Here is a 14,916-nt window from a genome sequence, read left to right on the forward strand (position 1 = left end):
ACGGAGACCATAGTACACCAAGTAATGAAAACACAGCAAAACTAAATCAAACTCACCCTCGCAACAAAAAAACGCATGCATACAAAAGGCTTAGTTATTTCCACATATTTGCCACTCATATTGCTCCCTAGAGGAAGAATAATCAACACCAAACTAACCAATTTGGGTGCACTGGTGCAACAATGAGATATGGGCCCCAGTTGATCACCTCCTAGTGTACACAATATAAACGTTACTAATGCCAGTGTTGAAAAGAGCTCTGTGAGTTGGTAATAATGCAGATTCAGATAATGTCATTGCGGCTGATATTTTTGGTTTTGACCCCGTTTACACTTGGCGATAGGATCACAAGTGGATGGCGCTAACTACAAGTTTAAATGATCACTGAGACGCTTTGTGATCCCATCACTCAAATCACTTTGCTGAGGTGGTCTGGGATGCATTTTACTACATATTTTTTGGAGTGTAAACAAAATGCTTCCTGATGTGACCCCCAACAAGGAACTATAGGAAAATATGTCACCAAAGCCGTGTTCCTCCATTTTCCCATCTTAAGCACATGGAGATATATTATGAGTGTGTCAAACATCTTGGCCGTTTTGGTTTGCCTGGAACTCGCCAAAGAATAGACTCAGTCTGTATTGTTTTGATTCCTTCTTTTAAAACATTTTGGCAGAATAGGCACGGGAATTGCATTCCTGCCTCCAGCCGGTTAAAAACAACAATGTCTTTTGTCTTTGCAAATGGAAATTATGTGTATCTGCACATAGAACAGTATGTGTATCTGCACATAGAACAGAGAAGTCAGATCCGGTCGCGAGTGGTCACTCGAGACGCATTCCCCTGCCAGGTGAATAGACGTAGAATTAGACCAGTGTGCTTGTGATTGGATCAGCCAAGACACATGTTAATGCCAGGTGAGAACAGGTCCTTTGCCCAGCGGTCTCCGTTTCATTTGAATTGCACACATGCGCACATACGAGTAGTCAGGCAGACAACACAACGTCCTGCTGTCAGTTTGTGTTTCGGGCGGTAACACACAGAGAGATGTAGCAATGCACCAACAAGGGCAATGTAGTAGCATGCTAGCTACTAAACAAGGATGTAAACAATCCAGGATTTGAAATATAAAAAAAAAACACAACTTTGCAAACGTAACGAGGAAGGAAATACATTCACCATGTTGATCAGGCCTCAAGGATACAACACAACAATGTGTTTTGGTGACTAACACTGAATGTAAACAAAACTATGCAAGGAAACTTGTCCTTTGTTTTCATTTAATGGCATTTATCTGCAAACAAGTGATGCAGACAGTGAAACTTTTAGGGTTTATGGAAGTGCAAACTGCCGTCAGTGAGAACAATGTCATATCACAACCTTTATTCTCATTTTGAACTTGAATTTTGTATTTTCTGGAATCTCGTAGTAGTAGTAGTAGTCTTTCTAAAATAACATCATGACATCAGAGTTGGAAAGTCATGCAAATTACACACATATTGCAGATGTGTATCTACTGTATGTGTGCAACTGACTTACATTATTAGGTGTTCATTATTATGTAGTTGCCCATATGTATGGCTAATTCAGTTCCATCGACAACTGCTGCCGCTCTGCCCCCCCTACCTTGCTGTGCACTCAGTGACCAGGTGTCCATGGCAACTCCTAAAGGTCCCCACCCTGCCCTGTAGAGCAGGTTGTTTGCACTTTTTCATACGTTAATGCAATGTGCGGGCTTCTAGCCAGCGCTTCGCCCCTGCTCCACACGCTACAGAGGGGATGCTTTTTTATTGTTTCTCCCCAGTCAGCTGTAAAGCACGAGGCCGGAGGCTGCTCTGGATTAGCCATGCTCCGTGCAGGAAGCTCCCAAGAGGGCGTCATAACAGTCTGATGTGGAGACCACCACCTTCACTGAACTCCACTACATCACCATCTTCTCCCTCGCTCTACATGCATCATTTAATCTCACCACCCTCATCTCCAAGTTAGTTTGAACTCATTGTTCCCCACAACACATCCATCCATTGGTGACTGTGAAAAGGCAAAAGAGGGAGGCGAGTAATCCAAGTGCTCCATCTGCCCTAACCCAGGGGCTTACAGGGCTTACTGGGGGCCCAGAAGTGTGCTCACTGAACACCCTTGCTATTTACGATCTGCCTCAGAGTACAATCGCTCTCTCGCAGCCTCCGCGGCCCCCTGAAGTGTGCTGAGCCCACTCCTGATGTAGCCCGACTCTTTGAGGTCATCTCCTGCCATTTTGCGATAATGTTCAAGATGCAATTTATAAAAACACAACATTTTGTCATGGTAGGTTTTATGCCTCCATATGGTGGCTATGCCCTTCTTTTTTATTTCTAAGTATCTGTGTCTTGAGCCCTGCTTATGTTTCCAAAGTAAAAGACTTTTCAGCCTCTTAAAATGTGCTTTGAATTAGCCTTTTATATTTCCTGATATTTATGATTTGTGCCACTCCTTGTATTGTCTCTTTTGATAAATATTTCAAACAACATCAAGGGATAATCTTGCTTTGATTCATCTGCCAACAAGCAACAAGAGAATCATTTTCAAGGCCCTTGTGGAGGCTTTGGTGTTTGGGCCAAAACTAGCTGCCTCGCTCATGTGGTAGATCAAAATCCAATCCATTTCAGTTACCAAGTTATGATTACAATATTCTCTCACTGACCTAATGTCACAACATTTGGAGATCTGATAACTCACCAGTTATCTAATGATTTTACTTTTTTTTTATGTCTTGGAATTTTCTTGCTATGCATTCCTGAAGTCAATTCCCTCCTCGCTATAACATTGGCATTGTGGATCAATCCTGTTTATCTCAAGAAAGATACATTTCCAGGCCTATCCAGCAACTAGTCCACATCCTGAGTCCTATCTTGGATTCACCCAAAGCGAAATCTGTCCGTGAGCACACAGTCCAGCCAGCATGTGAAGGGTTACAGCTGCAATCGTTTTCCCTGGCTTGGCCTGGGCTCAGAGGCTTAATAAAGGGAATTAATGGAGTGCACTATCTGTCAGATTCCTAAACACAGCTGGAGCGGATGTCCATCGCCCCCAAGCTGCCCAAAAAACGTACTATCCTACTTCAACAACATACCCCTTCCCCTCACATTACCCCCCGAGTGCTGACTCCGTGAAAGAGCCCCAGCTGATTGTGAAAGCTGTTTATGTATCATCGCTGACGGTAATTACACAATGTGGGATAACAAACAGGGAGAATGGAAGCAAGGAGGGGGAGCTGCTGTGAGCATGTTACCACGGAGTGAACCTGGGTTATGGGGACAGCTGCTGTGATGGCATACAGGGATACAAGTGATCTGTTTAAATACGGCCAAACTAATAATACACGCTGTGTTCTCACAAGCATGTGGTTGGCCTTGCAGCCCTTAACACAATGCCCCTGACAAGGACAATGCTGTAAAAAAAAACCTACACACACACATACATATACCAGTCTATCATTCCAAGACTTCATGTCTGATTAGACACTCTTGACACGTGAAAAAGAACTGAAAAGTGTGCTTAACGTTTGACTTTAAAGTCAGGTAACATGAGTAGTCAAATGTTGAAAAGGTTTAAGGGTATACTTTCATCAAAAATTCAACGCTGTGATGGGCTTTTAAGAATATTTGCTCTGGGGAAGGCAATTCATTTTTACAATTTCATGATAGTTGAGAGTTTCAGACCTTTTGGCAGGGTTCCATTTAAACTGCAGCCTAAATGAATGGGTTTGTGCCAACAAGGCAAAACAAACTGGAACAGAGGGGGTTGCAGGGTAAAGGGGGGGGAATAGTAACACAATCCCTAAAAACAGGCTTTATCTGCACCAACTATGTTTGACGGGGTTCTTATGCAGAGACCCAGGGGATTCAAGATTTCAGAGGGCACTGGTGAATGGCAGTTGGTGTCAGAAATCATTCAGCAAGAGTTTATCTTTATCCAAATGACTGCTACACTTCGGTATTGTGTAGCCATTTGCTAAGTGTTCAGGCAGGAGGGTAAAGAGGGTCTGAGAATATGCACCATAGCAGGGCTCCAAAAGCAATGCAGAGGGTTCAGAATCCACCCCAACATGTTCTCCCACCTTCTGAGCCCGTCCAACTCACAAACTGGGTCAAGGTTTATCCTGGTTCATGTGCAATTTTCTGGGGTCATCAGAGGTCACGCTGAGTGACGTAACAGAGACACAAAGGAAGGCTTTCAGGGTCCAGGTGTGACTGAACATTGCGTGGTCTTCCCGTCAGGTCAAAGAGACATAAGGAAAGTTGGAGATAAATGGGGATTTGGGATAACTACGCAGGTTTCTCAACTGTCACACACTCACTGGTGGGCCTGCTTCAGCTGGCATTCTGACACTATGAGGATCAGATGGAGTTCAGAAAGAAACGTGATAGTTGGGTATCATATTTTACCTCATCTCAATACATCTCAAAGGGATTAACCTCATTTCAAACTGGATTGTAAAATGCTTTAAAGGAATAGTAAACATTTTGGAATTCATTTTTTGGTCTATTGACAAGAGTGAGATGAGAAAAACAGGGTTTAGGTGTTGGTCTATTTAAGAAGCAACTTCCTGGAGTCTTATCGGCACCCTGAGGTTGCAGGTGACTCACATTGTCATCACATCTGCTGGACAATGACAAGACAACATGGTAATTTTGCTGGAGAAATCAAAGCCCACAGAGACATTAAGACCTTCCTGCTGTTGGCTTTAAAGATTCCCTGTCGTTGGTTTGGTACATCAAGTGCTTAACAAACTGGAATGATGATACGTGGTCACATTGCAGCAACCGGATCCCAAAAGGTTTGGAGCAAGTTGGCCTGGAGGTAGTTATGAGGGCTGGTTTGTTTGACCCTTGAGTGGTTTTCAGCAACGTATTAAAAAAAACTGCTCAAGGGACACGACACTGCAGCCCTTAGAGGCAGAATTATGAGAAATGTGCAAATGATCAAGGCCCACCAGAAAACTGTCACAAGCGAGCTGGTTCAAGTATCTCAGGGACCTGTTCATGAGCGAGGGTAAACTGGAGCATGAGATAGACAAGCCATTTGGTGCAGCGTCAGCAGTGACACGGGCTTTGTACCAGACCGTTGTGGTGAGGAGGGAGCTGAGCTGGAGTTCCCCAGGAACAGCTGAGAAACATTGCTGGGGAGAGGGAATACTGGAAGACTTTGCTGAACCTGCTGTGGCCCGGCCCCGGATAAGTGGATGACAATGGATGGATGTTTGGATCCAAATTACAATTACAATACTCCATATAAAATATCCAGGGAAAAATGGCACGAATGCTGTTGGAAAAAGTTTTCTCACAGGATTTCATGGACCAGTAACACTTCTCAAAAGCTACTTTTCAACAAAATACACAGTAAAAGTTGTTATTTCAAAGATAATGGATATGGGTAATATGGCTGATATCAATATTAAGAACAATTTTCTTTTTTATGCTCCAATATCTTCCTTACAATATTTATATTACTTTCAACAAATGACAGTATTTTAATTCTATGTACTTTATCAGACAAATCTCTCTTCACAACTCCATAAGTCATTTGGTCAGTTTGTCTTAAAATTACATTGGAATGATTTCAATTTCAACAACAGGATTTCATATCAGCATAGTATGATACTACTGAAAGCCAATAAACATTATTTAATTATTGCCACACCCCATGTTTGAGATCCGGTGGTGAGTTTGGGCTCCAAAACATGCTGAGAAAATAAACAGCTCATATGATATATGATATATTCATTATATCATATGAGATGATATTCTGTGATATGATCCCTTCGCCAGTGAATGTTGAGGGAGGAAGCTTTATGCAGGTAAGACTGTTGGCCTTAATGTAACCTCCACACAGATGCCACACCCAAGGCAGTATATTTGGCTCCGGGGCATTGATTAGCACGCTGCATTAACATCACATCACAGCACAGCTGCAAAACAATTATGCTGTTCTGCAGGGAGTAAGGAAGAGACAGGAGCTTTCTCTGGAAGAGACAAGTCACAACAGGAGTCTTGTAATGAACCTCTCGACTTGTGAGACACGACTGGAGAAAACATTTGGCGGCATTAACAGTGATAATTTCTGGGATATTAGTGAAAACAACCTGGCAATCTTCAAAATGATCCTCAGTATGAGCAACACTTCACTTGCTTATGTTTAGTGCCTTTTCACACATCTAAAAATATCAACAAAATCAATATGCTATATATATATATATATATATATATATATATACACACATACAGTATATATATATATATATATATATATGCCAAGCTAATTAAGTTATATTTATAGCCTTGGTTTTAAAATAAGTTCCAAGAGTAAAGCAAGCAGTGGGAGTTCATTAGATTTAAGAAGCAGAATGAGGGCAGTGTTATCACGAATGGCTGCTTTGTGCGCCGTGAAAAATGAGCTTTTTCTTGGACAGTCTCAAGGGAGGAGGCCAGTGACCTTCACAATTTTCCCCCAAAACAACAGCCGCTACATGGAGGGGCAACCATGGGGGGCTGTGAAGGGAGACGCCGGTCCTCGTGAGCACAGGGGGTCTGAGTCTACCCCAACAGACCACAAGGAAACCCTTCATGAACCACCCTCCCCTCTCTTATTTACACTTACATACACATACACACACGCATCCACACTCACCCACCCACACACACACACACACACACACACACACACACAATGGACGCTTATACAGTAATCACTGTAATACGTAAACTGTAGTTCTACAGCAGCTAATTAAAGAAAAATGCATGACGTAAAATATGTGCTTGTGCCAAGTTTCATTAATTCAATCGTCAGTCTGTATATGTTTATTCTGAACTTCCCCCCCTTCGGTTTTCGCTACAGTACATGCAAAGCTGTTTCAACCTTCCCACTGTTTGTTTGTTCAGCCCCAAAAGGCTTTCCCTGCTGGAAAGAGTGGTGGTACACTGATGTTTACTGTAACCATATTCCATTTCAAACGCATGTCGCTTATTGCAGTCAATGCTCTGGCTGTCCTTCTTGATCCCATCTCCAAACAAAACATCTACAGCATTACATACCCTGGCATCTGACATCATAAACAGTTTGTGCCGATGTAGTCTCAGTTAGGAGACACAGCTAGGTTGGAAAGTGGTAAACACTTGGAGAAAGTGTTTAGATACTATTTCAAGAGGTGGGTGTCATCAGTGTGGTTGCACATGTTGATATTGACAGAATTATGTTCAGGAGATGGCGCCTTTGTATATTGCTGTTCAAATCACAAATTAATTAGATGATGATATGTATGGATAGGTTAATTGGTGACTCTAAATTGCCCGTAGGTGTGAATGTGAGAGTGAATGGTTGTTTGTCTCTACATGTCGGCCCTGTGATAGACTGGCGTCCTGTCCAGGGTGTACCCTGCCTTCACCCAATGACAGCTGGGATCGGCTCCAGCCCCCCCCGCGACCCTGAATACAGGATAAGCGGTAGGTAGACAATGGATGGATGGCTGGATGGATGATATGTATCAGATGTGCTTATCTAGATGGTATGAGCTGTGCATCCCATTTGGTCTGTTTTATTCATTATTTTACTAGATCAGCATGGGCACAACGAATGCTAAAAATGTAAATAATGTTCCACAGCTTGACCTTGACCTGAAACTATGTCGGTGCCCTGTGTTACTCCTACCCGGTCCGTGAGACTGGACTGCTTGACTAGCTGCTGGTCACACTCCATCTGGCTGGGAGAAAGCTGCTCCCTCAGGGCCCTGCTCTCCTCCAGCTCGCTGACCTCAGAGCTCTCATCTGGGAGAAGGGCAACAGTTTGTGCATACAGATGTGTCAATCTGACCACATTGGGCATAATGATAACTGATATCTATTGTTTGTACTGCATGTGTTCATTCTGAACTAAAGGTCACTTTAGTCTTCCCTACCAGCTGGCTGTTGTGCCAGGTTGCAGGCGATGATCTGGCGGATGCGGGCGGAGACACGTGTCGGTGTGACAACGGACTGCTGTCCATCACCTCGATGTGTCGGAGTCCTCTCTGCTGAGCTGCCATCTGAGTGAAGCAGAGACTCCTCCAACTTCTACAATCACACCAGTCGGCCCAACACATCACATAACTGAACGGAAAAGTCTCAACTCACTGAGGCTAGACTGTGAGGACAATGCTGGTGGAATACCACATACAAAAGTGTACTCAAATGAAGACACAGAAGCAACAAAATGTACTTACTGAATAGTAATGGTACCAATTATGCAGAACTGGGTATAACTGAATTGTCATTATTGATTAATTACCATGGAAGTAATTATCGCAGCAGGTCAGTTGTGGCTCATTTTAACTACGCTATATAGTTTAGGGCATTTTAATTATAAAACATGAGTTCTATATATTTTTTAAGGTCTGTCACTATAACTAAGTGGTAACTTTAGTTAAGTAAAAATAAAATTTCCCTCAGAAAAGTATCACATAGAAATGTGAATTAGCATGAAATGGAAATCCTCACTTTTCACCTCAGTAAAGTACATGTAGTTACTTTCCACCACTGGAGGAAAAGAAAGTATCATAATCTTAATTTATCCATAAGGTTTACTGATTTAATACCACTGTGTTTGCAGGTTTTCCTTTCAACAGTAGTGGAAGTTACAAAATGCATTTCCTCTAGAATTGAAGGACAATTTGAAGTAACCTTTGGTATGTGACTTTACTTTACACTTCTACTAGACTATATTTATATTAAATCTTTAATTTGTGGTTACTTTTCAAATTGATATTATTAATATAAGATATAAACAAATGATGATTTATGATAGATAAAACTACCCATATAGCCTACTAGTTAAGATTAGCTCCGTCTTTACCAGCTGCAACATTGAATGCCTACATTACTTCTTCAATACAATTATAAAACATAATTCTGAGATGGGGCATTCTGTAAATACTTTTACCTTGGTACTTAAAGTAGTGTGTGTTAATACTTTTACTCAAGTCAAATATTGAATGCCTAACTTCAACGTGTAACAATTTCTACACTGTTTTAATGCCATTTTCAAAAGTAAGTTGCAATATAACTTTTTCATAGCAGACATTTTGACTTGTCACAGTAGGTGTTACTACTAATAAAAATGGCTGTTCCCATTGATAAGACAGTGTAAAAGGGAGCCAGGAACTGAAGCAGCTAGCATAAATGGCATTCAGTCGGATTAGCTAAGTGGCTACGCTTTAGGTCGTCCTACGTGGCTACATTACCAGCTTTCTTTCGTGGAAAAATCAGTTAAAACACGATAGACGTCATGAACACAGTGGACAGCTACTGCCATGTCACCAACCTGAATCACAGCCTCCAGTCGAGGTGAGTGTGCACCTGCCCCCCGTTGACAACTCATCGCAAATCTGACGCAGCTTCAACAATAAAATGTTAGCAAGCGACGTTAAACGTGCAGTGGCTTCATTTAACGACGCTGAAACCTTGCTGTAGCTTCAGCTTGCTGTAGCTTAGGCGAGATAAAATAAAGTCAAAACCTAGCATGGCATTAAAACAAACGATACGACATAAAGAAAAGGCTAGAGTCGAAAAGAAATCACTGACAGAAGAAACTTTAGGAGCAAGTAGAGGGCAAGTAGTGCTTCCCAGTCGACGTTGCCAAGGTGACCAGGCGCTTCCGGGCCGTTGCCATAGACTACAATGCTGGCTTGGCTTGGGTGTTTCCATGGCAGGGCACAGACGCAGGATCCAAGGGACTGGATTCCGATGGGTTAATGATCACCAAAGCACTACAGACTAACAGTGTTTCTCAAGGAGGATTTTGCAGTTTTCAGGAAAACATTTTATTCATAGTTCGAGCATTTCCAATTCCAAAAACCGTGATATACTTATACCTAATCTGTGATAACAATAATACTTACTCTGCAAAAAATTAACAATTCACAAGCACCATTCAATAACACACAGACAGGAATTTAGATCTCAAACACATGATACAACGTATAAATAACCACCTGTTGAGCAGCCAAGCAAGGCCCTATAAACATCCAAGAATACCTGAGGATCATGTAACACACTATTCTAGGGCACAATGGCATCCTGGGATGAACCAGGCCGTTCACATTGTAACCTCAATAAGATAAGAACATGTCTTTCTGAACTCCTCAACCCTGAGTTTAGTCCCATCAGGAAAGGAGGCCTTTATGTTGAATCAATGGGGAAAAGCTCGGCCCACTGGGATGGATCTAGGAAGATGGTGCAGACACCGCTGTAGAACCAAAGTCTTGGCAGGAAGCTCTCCACCTCCCAGGTGTTGGCCGCTCGGTTGTAAACCTCAACTTCCACCCCGTAGTCCCCCTCCATACCTTTCCAATGGCCTCCAGTGATAAACAGCTTTCCATCCAGCGTTACAAGGCCGCCATTCTCATGGAGCATGTGTAGAAGCTGGACCTGAAGAGAGAGGGAAAGTGAACATACGGCTATGGTCGAAATAACAGGAGAATAAAAAACATGTTTTTGCTTTTGTTCCTGTTAAACCAGCATTGATACAAGGGATTGTATTGCTGTATTATGACTTAAACCAGCAGTTATATCTGAGCCCACCTTCTGCCACATGTTAGCCTCTGGATCATAAGAGTAGACTTTCTTAGTGTTGTCAGCAACCAGATATATAGTTCCATCCACACAGACGGAACGAGGAGAGGACAAATACTTTGGGAGGAAGGGCGAACATATGCTGACCCAGCTATCTGTAAAAAACAAGTATGGAAAAGACAAAAATCCATGTTGAATTAAAAAAGTCAACAGCTTTATAATGAGTCAACACTGAGATGACAATAAGTTTACACTATTAAGTACACGGAACGGTACGGAACGGCAATCCTTCAACCGCTAATTGTGTGTGTGTGTGTTAACTAAATATTTAAAACACTTCAAGAAAGAGAGCTTAATGTTGAAACAAATACAAAAATATGTATTGTGTGTTATTTTGTTAGGATGGTCTTACCTATCACAGGGTTGTAACACTGCATGGCCAAAGCATTGTACTTCACAGCACACGAGCCGATCACATAGAGCTTCCCGTGACACGCTGTGGCCGTAAAGTTAGTCACGTATTTTAAGGCGGGGCAGGTCAAGGCCCAGGTGTCGTTGTAAGGGTCATAATGCTCCACTTCCACACGATCTGATGTTGTACCTTAAGGAAGGAAATGTAAGTAGAATGAGGGATAAGCTGAGTCATGCTCTCATAAATGTAAACAAATAACTAAGACACAAAGAAGAAATGCAGGCAAATTCTGTCAGAGTTAAAAAAAAAAAAGGGCAGATAAGCTACTTGAGTGTGTCAAAGTTCTACATTGGACTACATGTTTATAGTCGAGCTGGAAGGGAAATGCCTTTTTAACCCTTTTAGATCACATCCCTGGTCATGTTGTGCACTTATCTAACAATACATGTCAAAACCTTACAAAAAATACATTTCTTCATATTGATATCAAAATCCTTTTCTTTTTCACAATCTCTTCTTCCTGGAAATCCAAATATGCCACGTTCTTACATCAGCTTGAACCAACCAATTTCAACCAATAATATCATGACAGCCATCCATCAACAATCTGCACCTTCAGCTCCGCACAGAGCTGGAGAAGGTTGTGAGCTAATCTTTTCGACGATCCAATCAAATTACTCCCAAAGGTATGTCCCGCCTGCTGATCCTGTTTCACTGTGAAATACTTCACCATAAGGAGATAGTCTTGAAATGCCGTTTCGGCCCAACCTTAAGGCACAACGTCGCAAGACTGTATTTATTTTCTGACCTCCGATGACGTAAATCTCTCCGTTGAGCGTTGCCGACGTGTGGTTAGTCCGAGGCCGGAGCATGGGTGCCACGGTGACCCACCTTCCCTCTCTTGTGATGTACTTCCAGGTCTCTGTGGTGGACCAGGTGTTGGTATTCGAACCTCGCGAGCCCCCTTGTCAGACAGACAAAAGCACTTCATCGAAAATCTGACAATGTTTTAAATTATTCACAAGGGAAGTGAATTCTCCAGACGGTTTACTGATTTTCCTTTCGCCCCTGATGTTTCTGTGCTGCCTGCGCTTGACTCACCTGTGACGTACACATCATTGTTCAAGGAGACCAGGGCGTAACCCCACTTGTTCTGGTTGGGGAAATTAGGGAGCTCATGCCACTGTTCTGCAGAGGAAAAAGAAAAAGGGAGTTCATGTTTGAGCATCGGGGGAATCTAGATAAATGTTGTCACAAAAAGCATTATGCAAATGTCAAACGTTTCCCAGGGAAAGTGGGCAAAGATGCACAAATGTCCTCAAGGAGCATTTAAATGGCAGCAACTCAAAGTTAAAAACAGTTCAAAACTGACACTCTTCTGGCTCAGCCCTCAACACTGTGGCAGGAGTCGTCGAGCCTCGACATGAAACCAGAAATCTTACAGTGAGATGCATCAATCGTTTCGTCAACACCCCTTATGAAAAACACAGGCGTGGATGTCTTCTTCCAGCCTCTGCACAATAACGTGCTTATTTAAAGGGGCTGAGAAGATGATCCAATTTTGTCACATCCAGACCGCATTCCTGCAGAGCCGTTTTTCTGTCAACACTACATTTAACGACCTACGACACATCTGCCAAACTGCTTCAAGGAATCTGACGGACGTTTCACAACAAATTTTCTGTTGTGAAACGGATTCTGAACTTAAACAAACTTGACATTTTGATATGTGTAAAAAAAAAAAAAATGCTTGTACTTGTCTTTGTGTTGTAGAAGGCACAGTTCCTGGGAAGCAGTCTCGGGTCCCTGTCCTCTTCGCTCTCGTCGTCCGAGTCGTCCGAGTCATCCAGTGAACGACCTCCCATGACCAACAGCACCTCTTGCAGGCTCGGTTGCGGACTCAGAGAGTTGAGTCTGTCTGTATCTTCTGGTGCCAGATCCCTCTTCTAGAAAAGTAAAAGTCATGATTGTTGTTGTAAATCTACTCACATTGTGCAAACAGAGATAAGAGAGAAAAGAAGGAGGAAGAGTGAACTCACTGACCTCTTGGTGGATTTTTTCCACAGCTTCTCTGCAGCTGGGCGAGGCCTGCACCAGACTGTCCTTCAGCAGGGTGTCCGCCAGGTAGTCCAGGCTGAGCAGAGGGAGACGGGACAAGGCCAGGAGGTCAGGGAGGTGGCAGAGCCGGGACTCATTGTGGTGCCCGACCCATTTCAGGACGGCCTCCACACGGGTGCTCTCTGTCCGGATGTGTAGTCCTTCATCGGACAGGCAGGCGACCAACCTCTCCTTTCCCAACAGTAGAAACTCCTCGCCTTGTTGCACAGCCTCAAAGTTCTCCAAGAGGAAGGCCCACGCCTTGGCCATCACCTCGGGGCAGCCGTGGATCGCCCCGAACTCCAGGATGCCCAGGCAGTTGGTCGCATCCATCTGGTGCTGCAAGTATCGGCTGCACACAGTTCTCACCGTCTGGAACTGCAGCTGGCTGGAGGTGCAGATCAGCCCCTCCACATTGCTCTGGTTGATGGTCAGTTTGCCCGTGTACGCAAAGTCCAGCAAGCAGCCGAGGATGTCGGGATTGACATCCTGAAGCTCCACACGTGCAGCTATGCTCTCCACAAAGTCCCCTGAGAACATGCTGCGGAAGTATGTGCTGCAGAGGGCCAACACGCCGCGGTGACAGGGGAAGTCCCGCCCGCCGGCGCTCAGCGTTACATCCACCAGCTTGGGGTGAGAGCAGAGCGAGCGCAAGCCCTCCAGAATGCTCTGAGGATGGGACGACAGGCAGTAGTCCAGGTCATCCACATTTCGCACCATGGTCAGCTTCAGCAGGTCGAATGGTCTTTCAGCAGCGACGGTCAAGTTGAGTTTAGAGCTTATCTGTAAGGAACATAGATAAATATTCAGAAAGAGACTAATGAAATTAGAATGTTTTTGCTTTTTCAACAATGCTGAAAATAAAGCAGAATAAAGCCTAAAAGGAAGTCTGTCTTAAGTTGTCAGCTTTCTGATTTGAGCAAAAACACAATACACAATCTCACAAATCACAAAAAGTGCCTTCTTAAATGTTGTTGTTAAATGTGCTTTTGGCTCATTACCAAGACATACCACAATAGCATGACCCTAATCTTCTCCGAAGCCAACACTGCATTGCACTTCCTGTCATCAAACACTGTCAAAGTAAACAAGTAAACCAACAACAAACTCACCACAGCAGCAGAGAATGGAAATAACGGGTCATCCTTCCAGTAAAAAAAGCTGTTTGAAGCCGAGCGGCTGGTGAGATCAACATGGAGTGGGCAGCATGGCGAAATGCTTTCGCCAAGTCACTGGGACGGGCTGGCTGTCTTTCAGCTATTTTTAGGACTGACGGTGACACTGTGCTGAAGTCAGATTCCAAACAACAAGCATGGGACCCACAGCTGCTGTTACAGGCACATAGCATTCCCATCAGGCCTGCAGGCTCGCAGAGGAGATACATGATGCAGCAGTGACTTTGTGTTTCTGTTACAACAGCTGATTGCTGTGTGGCTCTATGGGTGTTGGGTTATGTGAGGTTTGATTAGTGTGCCTTAAAACATGAAAAGAGAAGAATTAATGTCAGTGAACAATCTTTGTGTTAGAACAATAAGACTGAATGATCAAGGCCCGCCTTACAAGTACTGATGTTACACAGGTATCTGTGATTCATTTTGTAATAATGCCAGAACTGGGCCTCTTCCTGCCAGATGAAAGATTCTCGGTTGTGTTGGGAAGATGTTTACTCTCAGGGAAACACACTCTGGCTTTTGTAATAGGACTGGGTATGGTTTGAAATCTGTTGCCAATTTGAGACCTGCATTTGAACAGCAGTACCAAAATATCTATATTTATAAATATGAAGTTAACAACATAAAAAAGAAAGATCAAACATGAAATGCA

General features: G+C 43.3%; 2 protein-coding genes across 2 annotated transcripts in view; both read right to left on the reverse strand.

The window, feature by feature from the left end:
* crocc2 (ciliary rootlet coiled-coil, rootletin family member 2) overlaps positions 1–9,488 on the reverse strand; it is a 31,630-nt gene extending 22,142 nt beyond the window's left edge. The window contains exons 1-3 of the mRNA XM_084011936.1: positions 9,334–9,488; positions 7,934–8,087; positions 7,687–7,802 (exon numbers count right to left, since the gene is read on the reverse strand). Coding sequence (XP_083868062.1) covers positions 7,687–7,802; positions 7,934–8,087; positions 9,334–9,390 — 327 coding nt within the window. The 5' untranslated portion in view covers positions 9,391–9,488. The remainder of the gene's footprint in view (positions 1–7,686; positions 7,803–7,933; positions 8,088–9,333) is intronic.
* Positions 9,489–9,852: 364 nt separating this feature from the next.
* klhl30 (kelch-like family member 30) lies at positions 9,853–14,350 on the reverse strand. The gene is made up of 8 exons (XM_084011942.1): positions 14,205–14,350; positions 13,039–13,875; positions 12,752–12,941; positions 12,097–12,183; positions 11,804–11,959; positions 10,996–11,184; positions 10,593–10,738; positions 9,853–10,439 (listed from the first exon to the last, which is right to left on the reverse strand). The coding sequence occupies exons 2-8, from the start codon at positions 13,810–13,812 to the stop codon at positions 10,191–10,193; spliced, it is 1,791 nt and encodes a 596-aa protein (XP_083868068.1). The 5' UTR covers positions 13,813–13,875; positions 14,205–14,350; the 3' UTR covers positions 9,853–10,190.
* Positions 14,351–14,916: the final 566 nt, after the last annotated feature.

Source organism: Eutrigla gurnardus (genome assembly GCF_963514095.1).
Source record: "Eutrigla gurnardus genome assembly, chromosome: 6".
NCBI lineage: Eukaryota > Metazoa > Chordata > Actinopteri > Perciformes > Triglidae > Eutrigla > Eutrigla gurnardus.